Source organism: Lonchura striata, chromosome 3 (assembly GCF_050655825.1).
Source record: "Lonchura striata isolate lonStrDom1 chromosome 3, ASM5065582v1, whole genome shotgun sequence".
In the NCBI taxonomy this organism is placed as follows: Eukaryota; Metazoa; Chordata; class Aves; order Passeriformes; family Estrildidae; genus Lonchura; species Lonchura striata.
The window spans coordinates 50,068,905-50,087,719 of record NC_140705.1 but is presented as its reverse complement, the minus strand read 5'-3'; the positions used below and the strand labels follow the sequence as shown (position 1 = coordinate 50,087,719).

Here is an 18,815-nt window from a genome sequence, read left to right as displayed (position 1 = left end):
GAGTGAGACATTTTGAAGAGTTCAGACAAAGCTCTATACAATACTAAAATTTAGATAACAACTGTAACAAGGTTTACCTGGGGACATTTTTAGCTCATTCCCACATATGTTCCTTAAATGTACTTTGTCCCTTGGTGGTGCAGAAACAAATTAACAACATGGGAAATCTACTAAGGAAAACAGAAGGTGTACATTAATTTCACACCTAATTATTAACTAATTTGCTCAGGCTCTGTCAGTGTAATCAGCACTTGAACAGCTTCACTTGTTCCCAATGAGCCTCTGCAGTGCCTGCGTTTAAAATTCCAGTGGGGCACAGTTGCAGCAGGAAGAATAGTAATGACTGTAGGGAATTTGGGCCTGGTTTGTGTACTCTTTTCATGGGACCAGCACTACATTCCTTTATAGTACCAAGAATGACTAGGATGTAGAGCAGATAGATGTAATTTTTTTCTGGTAGATGTGCTACATTAGCATAAGACTGAAGGGGAGGATGATGCAGGTGAAGTAGCTCCATTGGTTTTGTATTGCTACAAAATTGTAACAGTAGTAAGACAAAGTCTGTGGTATTCACCCTGAAAAAACTATTTAAGACAAATAAATCTGCATGATGTACTATGAACCAAGGTTTTTGTGCTTTGATACAAACAGTATGTAGTGTTGGGATATGACAGGTTCAACTAGCATTAAATAAAACACAAATCACCTTTGACAGACAGATGATGTGAAAGGCTGAGAGGAATTTTTCTACATGCTGCCTTTTTTGCAGATAAAACTTCTAAACATACAGCATAGTTCCTTATATGTTTGATCCAGATTGTCATTCATTTCCTTCTGTACCCCATGCAGGTTTTAATTTGCTGTAACATCTGTCTGATAAAAAGTCTTACATTTATACAAAATAAGTGAAAAATTGAAAAAAAAAATATGCTTATATAAAGATACAAACATCTTCTACATCTTATCCTTATTATGTTATCCTAGGTAACAGAAATCGATAAATAATCTAGAAAATTGATATATAACCTATTGACCTGGAAAAAGAGGCACGTGTGAAAAATGGAAGGCATTTAGGACCAGATTAGGAAGGTCTGAGACTAAAAATTAGGATGCAGCCTCCTGTTTGGCTCTTTACACTTCAGAGTCACAGTGCCCACTGACAGTATCTAACTCAGCTTTAGAAATGGGGAATTCAAAACAAACCTGCTTCTAGAACTTTTTAGTGGCTGAGAAGCAGGCTAGGCTGAGTAGGGCTTTCCTCTTCTGCTGAAGATTTGTGAAGTAGGTAGTGATTTGCCAAAGAAGGAGGGAAATCCAACAAGTGGGAAATTGACTCTGGAGAGACACTTGGGTAGGAGTGAGTTGTGAGACTGTTTCTATTGTCAGGACTGATCATCCATTTTATATTAAACAGTGACTGGACTTAATAAAAAGAAAAGTACCAACACTCCCACATCAGTACTTAACCACAATGCTACAGTCAAGCTTCATAGTTGTGTAAGATTGCAAGGAATTTGTAATTCCTTTGGGAGAGGAATGCTTTCCTTCCCTTCCTTTCCCTTCTCTGTGGAGCTTACAAAATGGAAAGCTGAGAGAGGAAGGTTTGCCTAAAAAATGCAATTTCAATGGTTCCTTTTGGCTCTTAGGTCTATTCTGGAATTAAATCAACAAAATGAGAGCCATGCAGTCTATTTCTGCAGAGGCCAGCTCATCTCACTAACCTTAGGATCATATCATAGAACAACAGAAAATTTATTTAGTCCCTAGATTTACTCTCTTAGCTAAGTATTAAATCATTGATGGATAGGAATTGGGATGTAATGGTTAACATGCAAAAAAAAAAAAAAATAATCTGCATGGGGTAAGTAATAGAAAGAATAAACAGTTCTGGTCTGCAAATTGAGATTCTTGGCATTTATTGCCTTCAGAAATAATTGAGAATGTGCAATAACACTCAGGAGTGATCTTCAAGTAACCTTTGAGGCAAAACATTACAAATATAAACTAATTTTAAAAGACAAGTATAAAAACCATAAAATCCTAGCAGAGCTTATTTACAGTTTTATAACAAGATCTATGCTTCTATAAAACTTTGTGGAATTGCACCTAATTTACCACAGGTTATTTCTTGAATAAAAATTAAGAAGGGAGTAATAATTTCTCTATATTTTTATATTATTTTCATCACAGTAGGTAACCTACCTATACCAAATCTGTTTTGTAATATTATGTTTATTGTGTTGAGTTATATGCAATATAATACACATCAATACCATATGGTGCATAAACAGTAAAATAAAGAGTATGAAACACAATGGCATTACAATTATTTAGTGCAATAAACACTATAAAGCATCAGAGTAGCTAGCAAAATTATTCTAAAAACTAAGCAGGTATTTTTAAAGTGTTCTGAGAGCTTTGCCAAAAACTACTCATCAGTGAGTATATCCTCCTTCCTCCTTAAAACTGGGATTGAATATTCCATTGGTGTATTTTGATAGATCCATCAGAATAAATCAAGTTAATCAACCAAAGCAGCCTAGAGTCTACATCCACATTAATTTTTTCCTCCACCTCCTGCATTATTCTCCAATGCCAGCTCCAGAACCTCATTTAATCAGAAAAGAGTGCACTAAAAAGGAATCAGACTTTAAAATAATAATTATCACATTCTTAGCATACTTTTCATATTACAGAGTGCTCCAAGGATTCCAAGCAGAATAATCAGTCTCCAATCAAATCACAAGTCCACAAAGCCCATCTGACAGATTACAAAGGGATGAATATTACACTCAGCCTTATCAAAACAGAATATGCTCCCATTTGCTTCAACTGTAAAGCCAATTATGAAGTTCCATCCCCCATCAAGAGTTACTTTTACTCCAGAATCACAGCTCTTTCCACTTCAGTAGCACTGACTTGCACACTACACGTCTGGTATAGTAAACAAGGCCATTCACAAGTCCGGAAAAAAGACACCTTCTGAATCAAGAGATCTGAGTCATCTTGTGAATTCAAATAAACTAGATTGATGGATCAAGGCCAGTTGTCTGAGGTTCAACAAGGCCAAGTGCCATGTTGTGCCTTTGGCTTACAACAACCCAGCACTACAGCTGTATGATAAAATATACATTACAAAATTTGTAACAGTCAGTGAACAGGTGTATCAAAATACAGAAGTGTTTGTCTTATTCCTCAGTGAAAGAAATTCATCTGACAAAATCATATCTCTATTGGAATTCCACTGACATCATGAGGGCACTAAAAAAATACCAGTGAAAATATTAAATATTCTTCTTGTTACATGGAGATTATTTTTCATGTCAGAGAAATATACTTGCAGATTTACTGAATCAAATTCATCCTTAACAATAATATTCACGGAAATTATATTGAGATGATGGTGGCATATTGACTTCAATAATGCAAAACTATGACAGTTTTTTTTTAAAATAAATTAGATTAATTATCTTAAGGAACGTGTGTCACCAATAAGATTACATTGCACAACAGATTCTGTTACACAACAATCTTGAAATAAATTTTTTATTAAAAGACCATATTTTGTGTATGAAGGCATTCAGGACTGGTGTTTTTCTTCATCCATTTTTCTTTCAGACACTGTATTTGTTCACAGAATCGCTAAAAACTTTTCTCAGATGTAAAATTCTGTTAGGATCACAGACACTATCTAAGCGAAATAAAAGAAAAAAGTAAAAACAAGTGTTTTCTGTAATTTAAATAAACAGTGTTGTTACCAAGCAATGCTTTGACTATGTCTTTAAAACATCACTTTGAGGAAGAGGTTGCAGTTTGCTAGGACACAAAACATTTGAAAAACAAAGCACAGTTCATGTTACTGAAAGTACAGAAAGGAATAAAGCATGGCAAAGGATGGGCCAAATTCTGTCTTCCTGAGCCTGTCTTACAAAGAGTACAGCTTCAAGTGAACAGCAAAGGGCACAATTTGCTTGCTTACTTTTCAAGCATTTTACAACATTCCAAAAATGAACAGAACAAAGTTATCTGTGTGTCACATCTGGTCAGATTAATCTGTACTTGTAGAAGAGATTCTTACAAGAAGACTATAACTTATATTAACAAGAGAATATAAAACAGCAGCTTACACAGCAAATTCTCCAGTATTTGACTCCCTGCAAATATTAAGATTACAGACAGAACTGGGTTGATGATCCAGGAAGGAAACTGTATTGTGTTTGGTGCTGGGATTCAGAAGTATATCAGGATAAGCCATTGGGTAAGGAGAGCAGTAGTTTATCTGGACTGGTAAAATTTCCATAAGACAAATGGGAAACAGGAAAGAGAAGGTGGGGTCACTCAACACTTAAACCACAAGTAACAAAAACACTTTTGCTAGTAATTAGGCTTTGTAGTTAGTGCTAGGCTTTGTAGTAATAATGGTGTAATAAAGGAAGTGATACCAATGACATATTTTAGGGAAATCTAAGAGGGAGCAGAAATGCAAAGAGGAATACCAGCCAGTATCTGCAAAAGAATACCACATCAGCAGCTCAGAGAAGCTGATGAATGAATTCTGAAATGTCAATGTGACAAGCACAGGAATGAATGATGATCTTGAGAGGAAATCTTAAGGAAGTTACTTTAACAATACTTTACTAAGGATGAACATAAGTTGAGCAATTATGAAAATATTCAACTTCAGGATATCAAAGTACTGTTTTGAGGGGTAGCACAACAGTCATTGGTAAAGACAGGAAGAAAGACGGACAATTCTAAGGCACGGAAATATTAATATACAACTACTAAAAGGGCCACCAGGTTTTCCAAGCAAACTCCTTAAGAAGGACAGTGTAATAAATTCTGTCAGTATAATTTAAAATTGTAGCTTTTGTGTTCCATGCCTATTTAGGAATGGAGATTACTTTAAGGAAAAAAAAAATTTCTTCCTTACTTTTCTCTTGTGATGAAGCATGCAGATCTGAGGCATGCAAGGATTAGGGAGTTCATTTGGACAAGTGAAAACTCAAAAGGAAGCCCTGTTCTGCACTTTCTTTAGAAGCATGGCCATTGGCAGGTATGCAACTGACAGAGTCACAGAATAAGGATAGAAAGGACCACTGGAAGTCATCTGGTCTAACCTCCAAGCTCAAGTCAGGTCATCCTAGACCAAATGGCAGAGGATTGTGTCCAGATGGTTCTTGAACATCTTCAGTGGAATAGACTCCACAACCTCTCAGGGCAACTGGTTCCAGTGCATGGCCACCTGCACAGTAAAGAAGTTCTTCCTCATATTCAGGTGGAATTTTCTGTCCATCAGTTTCTGCCCATTGCCTCATCCTGTTGCTTGGCACCACCCAGCAGAGCCTGGCTCTATTGTCTTGACACCCCCCTTGAGATACTGACAGACATTGATGAGGTGCCTTCTCATCTATCTCTTCTTGAGGCTGAGCAGGCCCAGCTCCCTCGGCCTTTCCTCTTGAAAGAGATGTTCCAGTCCCCTCATCATCTTCATAGCCTTCTGCTGGATCTGATACAGGAGCTCCATGACTCTCTTGTACTGAGGAGACCTGCATCAAAGTAGCATTTCTGGGACAGCAGTACTGGTACTTGAGCCCTTGTCCTGGATGCATTGTGAGAGCAGCCCTGGAGCTGACAGAAGACTTGCAGGCAAAACAATCACCTGACATAATGCAGTTCTGTTAGCAAAAGACAAAGGGGAGGAAAGCCCTGCTGCAGAGACGTCTTTGTGGGCTTCCATGATCATCCATTTAAATTGGAGTGGGATCTACAACTACCTGACCAGGCAACTGCTAATGAAAGGAGACAAAAGTTCTCTAAATTATTTAATATTTTTAATGTTGATGCAACTACCTTGCCTCAGTAGCAGAAGCATTTCACAACAATGCATTTTACCACATCTGAAGCAAAAGGAGAAATGTTAAAGTTTATTTTTTAATTGAAACCCTGCAATGCTGAGATAGTTTGCCTGCTTGACTCCAGCAATGATTTTAAACGATTAAGGTCAATGAAGAAATGGAACTGAAAGAAACCCTACAGATAGGCTATAATCTTCCTTCAGAGATCACACATAACATTTGTAGTGTTTTGAACTGCTAATGTAGTGTCCCCAAATGAGGTTACAGTTCACTTCAGAAAAAGCATACAATACAGGCTTCAATGAAGACAATGAAATGGATAATTTTAACTACAAGCAATGGTAAATTTTTAATTAAAATATTTAATACTTTAGGAATCCACCTTTAGTTTATGAATTTCTACCAAACAAAAGAATAAGCAATTCTAACACTCCAGGTCAACATAGTTTCTTCATATTTTCTAGTGATATTGTATATACTGTGTCTACAACAACAATATCTATGTCATCAAATTTTGATTTAAACATATTATTAATATCCATAAATACAAATACATTTACATTGAAAGAAATGCTGTATTATTGGTCAATAGGTTCAAAAGTCAGACATTCTTGCAAGTCCTGAATATTGCTGCCACCTTCAGGAAAAACACAATAAAAAAGGACCAAAATATTAATTAGAAAAGAAATGGAAAATAAAGTCAAGATCTATGATGCCATTTGGTTATTATGTTGTGAGATTAATTTTCATAATGGCATATAAAGATAATTTTATTATCCTCAATTTCCAATAAAGACCTAATTCTGATGCTAAGAGATCTGCCTAAGGCCAGTCAGAGCTAATAATACATGTCCTTGGCTCCTTGAAGTTTCACAAAAAGAAAGTTGTGGATCAAAAAATTATTTTATTGGCATTTGGATATTTACATTGTCATTGAGGCTTATTTTGTCTTTGATTCTTTGAGGTAGTTACTTAGCATTGTGATATAAACTTTATCACCTCATTTCCAGCAGCTCCTTTTACAACTGCAAGCAGAGCATCTATTGAAAACTGCATCATAAAGTACAGATGGAAAAATCGGTACCTCTAAATTCACTGAGTTACATTTTTAATCAATAACATTCTTGATTGTTATTGGACAGGCTGGTTCAGAGCTGGTGCTTTACAATGTTATGCGAGAGTCCTATCGATTTCCTGTCAGTCTTTCACTTTTCAGAAAAAAAAGAGATCAGGAACAGCAGAGATCTTCAGTCTTTTTGAAATGTCAGCATAACTGAAGCTTAATCACCAAATAAGCAAACTGACCCAGTTTAGTTTTTTGATTCCTGTAATAGTTTACATGCATCTCATACCAGCTTAGCTCTCAACAGAACGTACAAAGTCATCTGATATAACTTTAGACCTGTCAGGACACTTTACATTTTCCCTGTTACGGAACTGATATGAATTCTGTTTGCATGTGTTTTAACTCAAAACTCCTAAGTGCAGCTGATCGCATCAGTGCTCCAGCCTGCAACCCTCGTGACCATTTACCCGCTAGTTCCTCAGTGTTTGTTTTAACAGAAACATCTATCCAGGGGTTAGTAGTTCCCCAGAGTGCACACGGAGGAAAGGACAGATGGTCTCCAAAACAGAAAATTTCCTTTGGAGATTACTTAAAACGATTTTCCCATCAGCTGTAATATTTTAAGCAGTTTCCTTTTTGATATCTATGATTAGATTATGATCTAATGATGTCTTAAAACATGTTCATTGTTTCTCCTAATTTTGGAAACTGCCATAAATGTGATGTGAGAGGGCAACAAATGCCACAACATTCATACAAGGGTTGATGATCTTTTATTTGGAGTTTCAAGAACTTCTCAGGGGAGGTCAGTGTGCAGAAAGGTGGTGATTTCTTGTTCTACCTCCAGACCAGAATTCAAACTTATTTCTCCTTTACTAACTTATTTATTCCTTTTCATATCTTAGTCCCAGTTTTGGAAACTCTAAAGTGAGGACACCATGGCTCCTTCTGATCTTGATTTAGCTCTGAAATGGGAGTATAGAAAGCTGCTTTTGTTTTGGTTTGGTTGGGTTTGTTGGTCAAGTGAAGTTTGCCTTCCCTTTTTGTTCTTTGGTATATAGTCCTTTAAAAACTGTATCAGCCAAGGAAAGGCTGATAAACTGAAATTTCAATAGATACTGGCTATGCTAAATTTTTTAATCATTTAAGATACTAACCTCCAATTTCTTTAGAAGGTCCTACATATAGAGTTGGTGAAAGTCATAGCTAAAGAGTCTTGGATAAACTAGCTACATAAAATAAAAATTTCTCCAAACTTTTATGTGTCATTCCAAAAAAAAAAAGAGTGGTCTTGTTGTAAGTTAGAGTGAAAGAGAAAACTCAGAAAGAGCAGAAAGAGGGAAGAGAAATTATGTCCCAGTTGTAATGACCCTGGCACCAACATAAGCTGTTTCCACTACTACCACCAGCTTGTAAAGAAGATCCTTCGTTTTTCACAGTTTTCTTTTTTTCTGGTCTGCCACATTGAAGACATTTTAGGAACATTTTAAATTTATGGAAATTTGCCATAAAATGATTTTTAGGACATGTTGAAGGTATGGGGAGAAAAGCATATCAATTAAACTCCTCTATAATACTTAAATTACTCACGTTCCTATAATGTTTCACAGTTTGAAACTCTGCTTACCTTATATGCTACACACTTTAAGAATTTGTGTATTGTTTCCTTTAAGTTTCTAAAATTACAGAAGTCAGCACTGTGACTTTCTAACAATGCTGAGATCTTATGAAGACTGTGCCTTCCTGAACTGGGGTTAGGAGCCAGGCTTTCCTGTTTGTACAACCGAGGGAGAACATCTCAATACCAAGGAGAAGGAATTCCTAGAGTGAGTGGAATTTCACCAGTGTGAAATCCATACAAACAATTTCACAATGATTGCAAACTCTCTCACATGACAGACAGCCATCCATGCAAACATACTGTACTTCAAAATGGTGTTCTTCAACTAGAGTATCACCCTCGGAGTGGTATCATCCTCTGCCTGGATGCATCCTAACAATCATGGCCAACGGCATCTCAGGTCTGCCAGCTTTGGTCACAAGAAAGGGCTCCAAGTTCCAATGGCTGCAAAATGTGGCTAAAGAAGCTGGATACAATACAGAAGGTGGGAGAGGGTAGAAAGAAATGGAAGGATTTCAGAACATGGGACATCTTTCAGTGATGCCACTACAAGTGCAATTTTCTTACAAGGTTTTTTAGAGAAGACTTGTTAAAGTGGAGGCTGTTTCAGTAAGGATTATTAATGCACTGATTTTTTTCTATTCCTTATTAGCTATGAAACTGAGATGCTGTCACTTGAATCAGCACTTGTGAAGTGATAAAGGAATTTGAATAGAAGTGTTGCACCACTGCACCTCTCTGCTGGTATGAGGACAGAAAAGCAAACCATTCTGTTGCCTGTGAAAGAAGAGCTTGGCATGGGTGTGGAATAAGCTGCTGTAACGTGCATCCCATTCCAAACAATGCACTTAGAAGATGGAGAGACTGCATGGCCAAGCTACCGGGACTCTGGTCAGTTTACTGGAGTTCCTTTGCAAGCAGTAGTAAACAGACAATTTTTCCTATTTTATTTTGCAGGTACCTAAGTGTACTGGCCACATCCAAGCACTGAAGAGCTCACTGCTAAAGCTATCACAGAAAGTTTGCTGCAACTGATCAAAATCCAGTTTCTGAGAACCAGCAGTAAGGGAGGTTTGTGTTTCTCCTGAATCGTCCCTTTTCAATAGAAATGCTGCAGTTTACAAGCTTAATTCTAACTGTGCAAGTGGATCCCCACAACTAAGTAGAGCTCTGTTAACCAGGGAGTACAGGTCCAGTTAAAGGAACAAGTCTTCATGGAAGGTTAGCATTACATGGAAGATTCACATTTAAAGGAAACATCATCATGGATGATTAGCATCACCTAACATCAGAATCATTAGAAAAATGTAGGAGGCAAGGATAATAATGCACTATGCAACACCTTGAAAAACATCATTATGAGTGTTTATGGTAAGTAAATTCTGGTTTATTGTAGCTGACCTAATAGAAATTATTTAATATCAAACTGCTTTTGCTGTTTTCGTGTTTTGCGTTTATTTGTTGGAGAGAAAAAGATACTATTTGATATTTTTTTAGTATCTCCTTCATCACAGGAGGGAATGGAGAGTCAAAGAGTACTGAAAAACTCCTTGCCTTTCATTATTTTATTTACTGAGTCAACCTGCTCCCACGCTGATGTAAACTGGGAATAACGGCATGACTGTATTCCTTTGATTTCAGCGGCAAACCTGGGGGCCACCACGCCGGGCTGAACAGCGGGGAGCCTGAAGCCGGGAAGCGCTGAGTGCTCCCGAGCTCTGCCCGGGTTGCCTGTATCGGCAAACAAGCCCCGGCTGCCGGCGGAGCGGCTGTCCCCGGCCGGAGCGGCTGTCCCCGGGCTCCCCCCGGGCTGTCCCCGGCCGGAGCGGCTGTCCCCGGGCTCTCCCCGGCCGGAGCGGCTGTCCCCGGGCTGTCCCCGGGCTGTCCCCGGGCTGTCCCCGGGCTGTCCCCGGGCTGTCCCCGGCCGGAGCCCTCACGGCGGCCCCACCACAGCACCGCCACCGCGGGCGGGCGGGGCGCGGGCGGCCCGCGCGGCCTCTCGCGATGTTTCCAACGCCCGGCGAGACTCGGCGGCGGCGGCGGCGGCGCGGTTGCCAAGGGCCGCGGCCGCCCCAGGTGAAGGGCGGCGGGCCGGGCGGCGGGAGGTGCGCGCAGGGACCGGGGGTGCGCGCAGGGACCGGGGATGCGCGCAGGGACCGGGGGTGCGCGCAGGGACCGGGGATGCGGGCAGGGACCGGGGATGCGGGCAGGGACCGGGGGTGCGGCATCCCGGGCCGTGGGCAGCAGGGCGGGGATGAGCGGCTGCGTGGGGCGAGCGCGTCCGAGGTGCCCGGGCAGAGCTCGCCCGCGCTGTGTGCGCTGAGGGAAGCAGCTGGGCAGGAGTAGGCTCTGCCGACGCTTGCGGACAGACCGGCTGCTCTCCCGGTGCGCGGGCTGCCCCAGGAGTCCCGCTTGCCGCCCCGCCGGAGAACGGGCGGTAAAGCGCCGGCAGGGGCAGGGATCCTCGCACGGCTCCTTCTGGGAGCTGCTCTCCTCGGCTGGTTGCTAAAATTGCCTCCCTGCCCAGGCGAAGGTTTGCGTAAGGATAAATGCTGGCAACAACAGGCCGCTTATGAATCGTTGCCTGAGTTGTGGGGCAGGATTCACATTTGCGATGGTGTCGGGACCTTGAAAAGACTGCCCAAACTGGGCTTTGGGTAAAGATGTAATTTAGTGTTGCCTGGAAACCGAATGGGGGCTCTGCCTGCTGGGAAATAACCCCCAAAGCAACAACCACCAAACAAGCAAGCACAGCAAACCGCAAACCTTTACAAATGAAATGTAAGATATGTATCTTTGTTAGTGATTACGTGTAAGTCAGTAAGACTTCTCCAGGGAAACTGGAGGTGAAGCTGCGATAGTCTCATGATTTCTCTCTATGAATAACCTGAGCAGGGCTTTGCACTGACTGCCAGCAAGCATGTGGATACCTTTAACTTCTAAAAAATCCTAGTTATACCAAAATACTTGGTGATTTTTTTTTTCCCCCCAGGGGTTTAGGATATTGTCTAATGTTTATATAGACCTAAAAGTGCATTGACTTTGAGTATCTTGAGATTCTGTAAGAAAAAGAGGGCTGCAAATCAGTGATTCAAGATTATTGCAAGGGATTTTGGGTGTTTTGTTTGTTTTCTCTAAGTTTAGTTTAATGAAATTTCTGGTAAAATGATTGAGTTAATATTGAATAATGATAGATCAAAGTAAAATGTTCAGCAACTGTGCTGGTTACCACAGAAGAGTGTTACCTTGATGAACTATTACCTTCCATAAAAGATAACTCTTCCAGCTGGTGCTATATGGCACTTTTTTTTTTTCCTCTGGTTGATGCTATTTGATTCTTAAACAGTAATTTGCTGTATTGTCTCTTCCAGGCATATATAGCTTCCAGGTGTATATTGTTTATTCACAGGTGTTTAGAGAGTCTTTAATTTTTAATTCAGAAAAGTCAAATATCTGTAAGTAATTTTTCCTTACATAGGCTAGAAATATATAAGCTAAAACTGCCACTGAGGTTTGAAAGTCTTCCATGGCATGTAAAGATTTTTAAGACATTGATTAATCAAGATCGAAAATGAGCTTGTGTATTTTTTTGCAGCTCTTGAAAATTTAATTATTTGTCTTTCTTCTGGACTTGGTAGATGTTTCCAGTTTCTCACTGTTTCTTCTCCTCCTCCCAGTTTTTCCCAGCAGTTTCCATTTAATTTGACAGAACTCTGTCAGGTCGCTGCTGTTAATTAGCACAGGGCAATTAAACTATTATGATAATTCCACCTGGCCCTTGCAAAAGCTGACAGCACTTTCAGTCATGGGCACAGTAATAGCTCTGAGTAGAGAAATTCTAAAGTCAGAACTGGGTGGTAATAGTGGACGAGAAGCAAGTGAGAGACTATTTATAAAGCTTTCTTATCAATATACAGTCATTACATCTGTTAAACCTATCCTCTTTTTTATTTTTTTAGCTTACCTTGTGGTCTTGTACCTCTGTCATGGGCAAGTACAAATAGGAATGTTCAAGCTTTTCTTAATATAATACCTCCTTTAAGAATATTATGCTACAATGTCAGGAGTTTTAGTGAAACTGATTTGATAGTTTTATTTTCAGTTTGTCTTAAGATCAGCTCTACCAAATATTTCTTATGATTGTGTCTTTTGATAGAAAATCCTGTTGATAATGGTAAAAAGTGGCAATTTAAGGGATTTGTGCTTTTCTTAGCATCTTTAGAAAAACAAGACTATGAGAGTTTCTTATTCTTTTATTTGTTTTCCACAGATGTCTCATTTTACCAGTGAAGATGAAGCTCTATTACAGTCTATGCTTAGACAGTTGCTGCAGAGTGTGAAGGAAAAAATCACTGGAGCCCCATCAGTAGAATGTGCAGAGGAAATTCTTTTGCATTTGGAGGAAACAGATGAGAATTTTCACAAGTAAAAATATTTTTGGCTATTTTTAGTCTTTTGAAGAAGTTGGTGTGTCTTAAACTGTACTGTTCCTGGGAAATGTCTGCTTTATATTGCTTTATGAATGTGTGTGTATTTATACATATATAGATATTCCTGTCACTAATCAACTTTCAGATGATGCTAATTCAAATAATAAAATTATAGTTGCCATTTTCTTGATTTCCTTTTTTCCCATCCACTCTTGCTAATATATTTTTGCCATAGTAGTAATTCATGAGCTGTTTGTGAGAGAGGAATTTACAAAGCTCTGATGCATATGCACATGTAATGTACTAAATGCACATGTGAAAAGGAGCTAGAAGAAGTAGTCACTGAAGACTCTTGGTATATTTGACACCTGCTAGACAGCATACTCTTGTTTTACAAAATAGAGTACTTTTTCAGAGGACCATTTGGCTTCTATATGTGATTGTTCTCTCTAGCCTATATTGCTGAACATGTCTATCTTATCTATCTATTCCAATAATTCTTTTAATGATTTATGTTTTAAGTAAAACAGAAATGTATCCCCATCACACTTCTGTTAAATAAGATTTGACAGTGTGACCTCACATGCAATCTAGATTTCCAGATCCCACATTCCTCTTTTGTTTCCATGATGCTATAACTTGATTATTTCTTTACTACATGGGAGATTTTTAGTACACAGTTTATCACAAGCCAAGACAATATCAGGCTGAAATAACCTGAGGACATTTTAATAAGAAACAGCTCTGTGACCTGATTTCTGAGAAAGCTGGTTCCCTATCAGTTTTTTTCAGAAGTGGCACTATTTACATTCTCTTAAATTGACCTAGGTTTTAGCATTCCTTTGTCAGTGGTAGGAACTAGGTAAAAGTAAGTATGTGAAATAGAACTGGGGTTTATCTAAAATTTCACTCTAATTTTAAAATCTTGACACTTGCACGTGTTCTGGAGATTCTTTGAAAAGCATTTTAGCTCAGGTTTAGTTTTTATTACAAATGTATTGAATTATACTGTTGCTTGTACACGTGCGAATTTTGAGTTGTAGGTTGCTGTTTGACAAGCATGAGAGCAAAATAATTTGTTTGTACACATATCAAAGTTGCAAGACATGTAATTCTGAAAGAAAAAATATTTAGAGAAAACATATACAATAAATCTCAGACAAAAAAATTTTGAATATATTTCTGTCATTTTTTTCTGAGAACCTAACAGGATACCCAGGGTTAAGGAGTAAGGTCTGTAAGTGGTTGAAGCAATGCCTATATAGCTTTTGCTTTTACAGCAGTGAAACCTTGACATCCATTACTCTTTCTTGTATGTTAGAAAATCTGTGATCCTAAAGATACTTTCTTTTCATGAGAACACTTTTAATTTACATTTAATGGAGAATCGAGTGATCTTTAAATTCAGAACATGAGGGTTACTATCTGGTTCTGGGAGGTATTCTTGTCTTGTTTGCGACCCATGGCAGTACAGACTGGTTTTTAGAGAGGTCATATGGTCATTTATAACTGAGACCATTAAAAAACTTTCTCCTTAACCTATCCATCCAGAGTGCAAGCTCTATTATCAGTAGTGTGTGCTTTTAGACTGTCCAGTGCTCTAGTTCAGCTCAGCATTTTGAGCAGTACTGTTTCTACCTCATGCTTATTTTGATGCAGTAATTTTACCAGTTTTTGAGACCTTGCTTTACCCTTTGTTCCCACTTGGATGTAGAAAAGACAGAAAACCAGGACCCTTAGAAAACTAATAAAAAGGAAAATTGAATCAAGTACAAAACTTCTGTGCACCAGTAGGCAACAGGATTTTAAACTGCATTAAGTAGCATGTTTTCTGTTACATTAGAGGTATTTTTAACACCCGAGTGGATTCCTTTATAAGTCCTTCCAGGTCAGTCTGGATTGATTCTGCTTGTGAAGAAGTAGTATTGTGTTTGCTGAAATGCATAATTGTTACAAAACATTATAAGGTGGAAGAATAATGCAGAAGATGAAGACTAGAACCTCTGACATAAAAGTAGTGGTGTGAATAGTGATGTGGCTACTGTATATTTCAGAGTGAAGGAGTCACTGCAAAAACATATACCCTGGAAGTGTTGCCCTTGTAAAACAGAGGGGAGACAGTTTTATGAAAGCTTTCATGCAGTGGAGAGTTGTGTGCAATTTCACAAATGAAAACCAAAATAAACATATTTCTTGAGATGTATTTCTATTACCTTCACTGAGAACAAGAACGAAGTGTAGGGGAAAAGAAAAATACTGATATACCTGATGGAGCCTGAGGTAGGCAATCCAGTGAGGAAGCATCTATCATGATATAATTTTGTGTGCTTTGTTGTTTGATTTTTGGGTTTTTTAATCCAAGTTATTGTTGATTTCTCGATTTTCTGTGGGTCAGGGTGACCCTGAGATTGTAAAGGGTCTTTTCTCCCTAGCCCAACACAGCCAAAGAAGGAGCCTGGAATGTGTCCAATTGCATTTTCAAGGTTGTTTATTTCTTCTTATCTATAACATTCTTTCTCTGACCTGCCAAGCTCCATCCAAAAAGGAAGCCATGACCATCTGCCCCCGAGCCTCGGGCGGCTCCCACCTTATATACTTGTGTGCTATGTTTACAATTTATTACCAATTCCCATCACCCATGTTAGACTGTGAATCTCTGCCTTAAACCAATAGAAAAGTGTTGCCATCACACCAAGACATGGAGGACAAGACGAAGGAGAAGAAGGCTAGGACATGCCCAAATTCCTTCATCTTTTATCTCCTGAATTATATTCTAAAAATCCCAAAATTTTACTTTTCCACCATGTGTTAGTTCAAATATCACACTACTAAAACACTTGTGGCTTGTAATTCCTCATACAAAATTGTCTATGGAAAAAGCTGTCTAAAATTGACGCCACAGATGTTTTTGACTTCATGCTAGGGTCTCTGAGACCCCTGCCAGAGTCTGGAGACAGCCAGGGCAGCCAGAGGGATGTCCTGGGCTCAAACAAGTTAACATGAAGTAGTTGCACATCTACTTTTGAATCAATGAAAATAAAATTACGCATGTATTGTTACTATATTATTACTTTTTTCTATGTTGCTGTTTGCCTTGCCCTTTTTACAAATCACAAAACTAGCCAAAAAGAAAAGTTGATTTATTCTGAGCACTACTCTAGCAATTTCTATAGCTAATATGAATTTGGAGAACCCAGGGAGAGTCTTTAGTTTGAGAGCTCCCTCTGATTATTCTATTCTGTTAGCAAGTGTCTGTGGGTATCTGATCATAAGACTGCAAACTGGTGGTGAATCCCTGAATTTTATATGGTTCTGTAATCACAGATGGCTATTTTATCAGTTTAACTGAGATCTGTGTATTGTTATAACACATAGAATTTCATAGGCCATAGGTGTCCTCATATGCTCTAATTTATAAACTGTATTTTTGCTGTATTTCCTCATTTTGTTTGTATAATGCATAAATAATATTACCAGACAGTTTATGCTACAAGGAATATTTCTTCTGGAATTTGAAATTTCTTGATACTCTTTGTTTTTTGTCTATGAAACCTTTACCTTTTTTCTGAGTGGATTTTTATGTTTAGAAGCAGCACAAAGTGAAAATGTGCATTTGGTAAACTAGCCATTGTTTTATTTCTTCTGTTTGGTATTGGTTGTCCCTACAGTATGCCGATACTGACCATACTGAAGAAAATAAAATTGTAATGTGTTATTTTACGCTCCTGAAGTTTATTTCTATGCAAGTCATAAACTCTTAACTCAGAGTAACAAATCTAGTGGGAGAAAAGATAGTGGTTGTTGATATAATGTCGAAAATGCTTCATGGTGAATTCAAAGAGATACAACATTTTAATTTTGAATATTTCTTTCAGCTATGAGTTTGTGAAATACCTTAGACAATACATAAGAAATACTGTGGGACCTGTGATTGAAGAAGAAACAGAAAAATGTACCTCTGCTCAAAGTCAGGGTGAAATATCTGGCTATGACACACTTGTCCAACATGTTACTAAGAAGGCCCGTGAATCAAAAGAGTGAGTATATACCTGTAATTCACACCTCTGTTTCTTCTATGTCTTTGTCTTCCTTTTGCTTTTCCATAATATGTTCTGCAAAAATAAGTTCTGAACCAATAACCATTTTGAACCTGTAACAGAAATTAGTGCTAAGAAATTCAGGTATTGCCACCTTACGTTGCAATTTTTCATGCTTTGTCTCACCCTGAAATTAAGGTTGAGAACAATTGCATAAAAAAATAGGTAGAAAATATGTGAAGATTTTAGCATCGGTGGTCATTTTTATGTGTTGCAAAATAAGAAAATAGGAAAATCGATGTTAGGATGAACATTTTTTAGACTATGCTCTCTGTAAAATTTTGTTTCAAGGATCAGGACCTTAGGGTTTTGTGCATATCAAGATTGGTAGAAGAACCAACAATGAACTAAATATGTATCTTATATTTTTAATGTGACATGTAGGATGATATTAAAGCACAATATAATATTCTGTATGTTTAATAACTGTAAAATCAATAATTGTAGCATTAAAAATAAATAAAAATAAAAAAAGAATTTGAAATAAAACATCAATGCTTTACAGTAGGATGCTTTTCTGGAGCATATTTTTTTTAATTGCTTCCCTATGGATATTATTTTTCAGTTTATGGAAATCAGAAAAACCTGTGTTTTGTTGAAAAAAAAATATTTTGTGTGCATGACCTATACTCAAGATCTTGAATCAGGATGATATGTTCAGTTCTACTGGTTCTGCTCAAGGTTTATAGCAAAAGAAAAATTGGATATTAAACTACAAGAAACAAACAGTAAAAAGGATGAGAACTGGCTTGTTTTCTCAGGGACAGATTCTCCTTTTTGGTGAACTAATGTTGTTCTTTCTTAAGAACATCCCAAAATAGAATTATGATAGTGGTATTTCATTGAATGGTTCTGGAAGAGAAAAAAAAGGAGTTTTGTTGTGATTTTAAAACATCATTAACTGAAATATGTAAGGTACATATATGCTTCCTTGCTCAGTTTGGATTTGGTATTAATTAATTTCTGTAAATTCAATGAGTTCAAGTCCAATTAGCATCATGTCATATTCAGTTATTCATGATGTAACGATTTCTTTTTTTTACATAGTGATGTTTATGTTCTTATATATTAAAATCATCTTTACTTTGAAGATACAGAGAAATGATACATGCCTTGAAGAATGTCATGATGGTTGTGGTAGAATCTTTGATTAACAAGTTTGAAGAAGATCGGATGCATGATAAGGAGCTGGCTAGTAAAGCAAAGAAAGAACGTCAGAGTGGCTATTACACAGACAACTGTTCTGACAGTGACTCCTCCTTCAACCAAGTACAATGGGTTTTCTCTCTCTGTTATGAAATAAGCATGATACTGCAAAATTGTTAACTCTCTGACAGTGGAATGGCCCTGGAGAAAGATCAATTTTTGCCATCTTTGTTATATCTTAAACCCAAATTATTTGCTTTTCTTTCAGTTTTAAGTACTAAGCTTATACTAGGTACCTTAAGGATCTATGCTAGATATGATGCCCATGTGCTCCAAAGTACCTATCCAAGTGTGGTATGGAAAGATAAAATCATTACATCATCTAACTTTTGTGATTTTACTTTAGAAGCCAAATAACATACAGTTCATTTCCAGACTACTGTACTTGGCTACATTTCTTGCTGAATAAATTATTATAAGGGTTCTTTTGAAGATACAGAAAACTTTGAAGTAAAGCAAGCAAAATATGTCATAGTGATTATTGCAAGCTTAACTTTGGGCAAACAGCAGAAAACATTTGGATTGTTGACTTTACAG

General features: G+C 37.8%; 1 protein-coding gene across 13 annotated transcripts in view; it reads left to right on the top strand.

Annotated features, from left to right (window-relative positions):
- Positions 1-10,549: 10,549 nt before the first annotated feature.
- Positions 10,550-18,815, top strand: part of TBC1D32 (TBC1 domain family member 32) — a 74,844-nt gene continuing 66,578 nt past the window's right edge. For 3 of the 13 annotated variants that reach the window (XM_085575090.1, XM_077782252.2, XM_021547177.4), the window contains exons 1-4: positions 10,558-10,650; positions 12,816-12,970; positions 16,851-17,012; positions 18,164-18,341. In XM_085575090.1, coding sequence (XP_085431216.1) covers positions 12,816-12,970; positions 16,851-17,012; positions 18,164-18,341 — 495 coding nt within the window. In that variant the 5' untranslated portion in view covers positions 10,558-10,650. The other 10 variants (XM_021547178.4, XM_085575087.1, XM_085575094.1 and 7 more) reach the window with 10 other exon arrangements.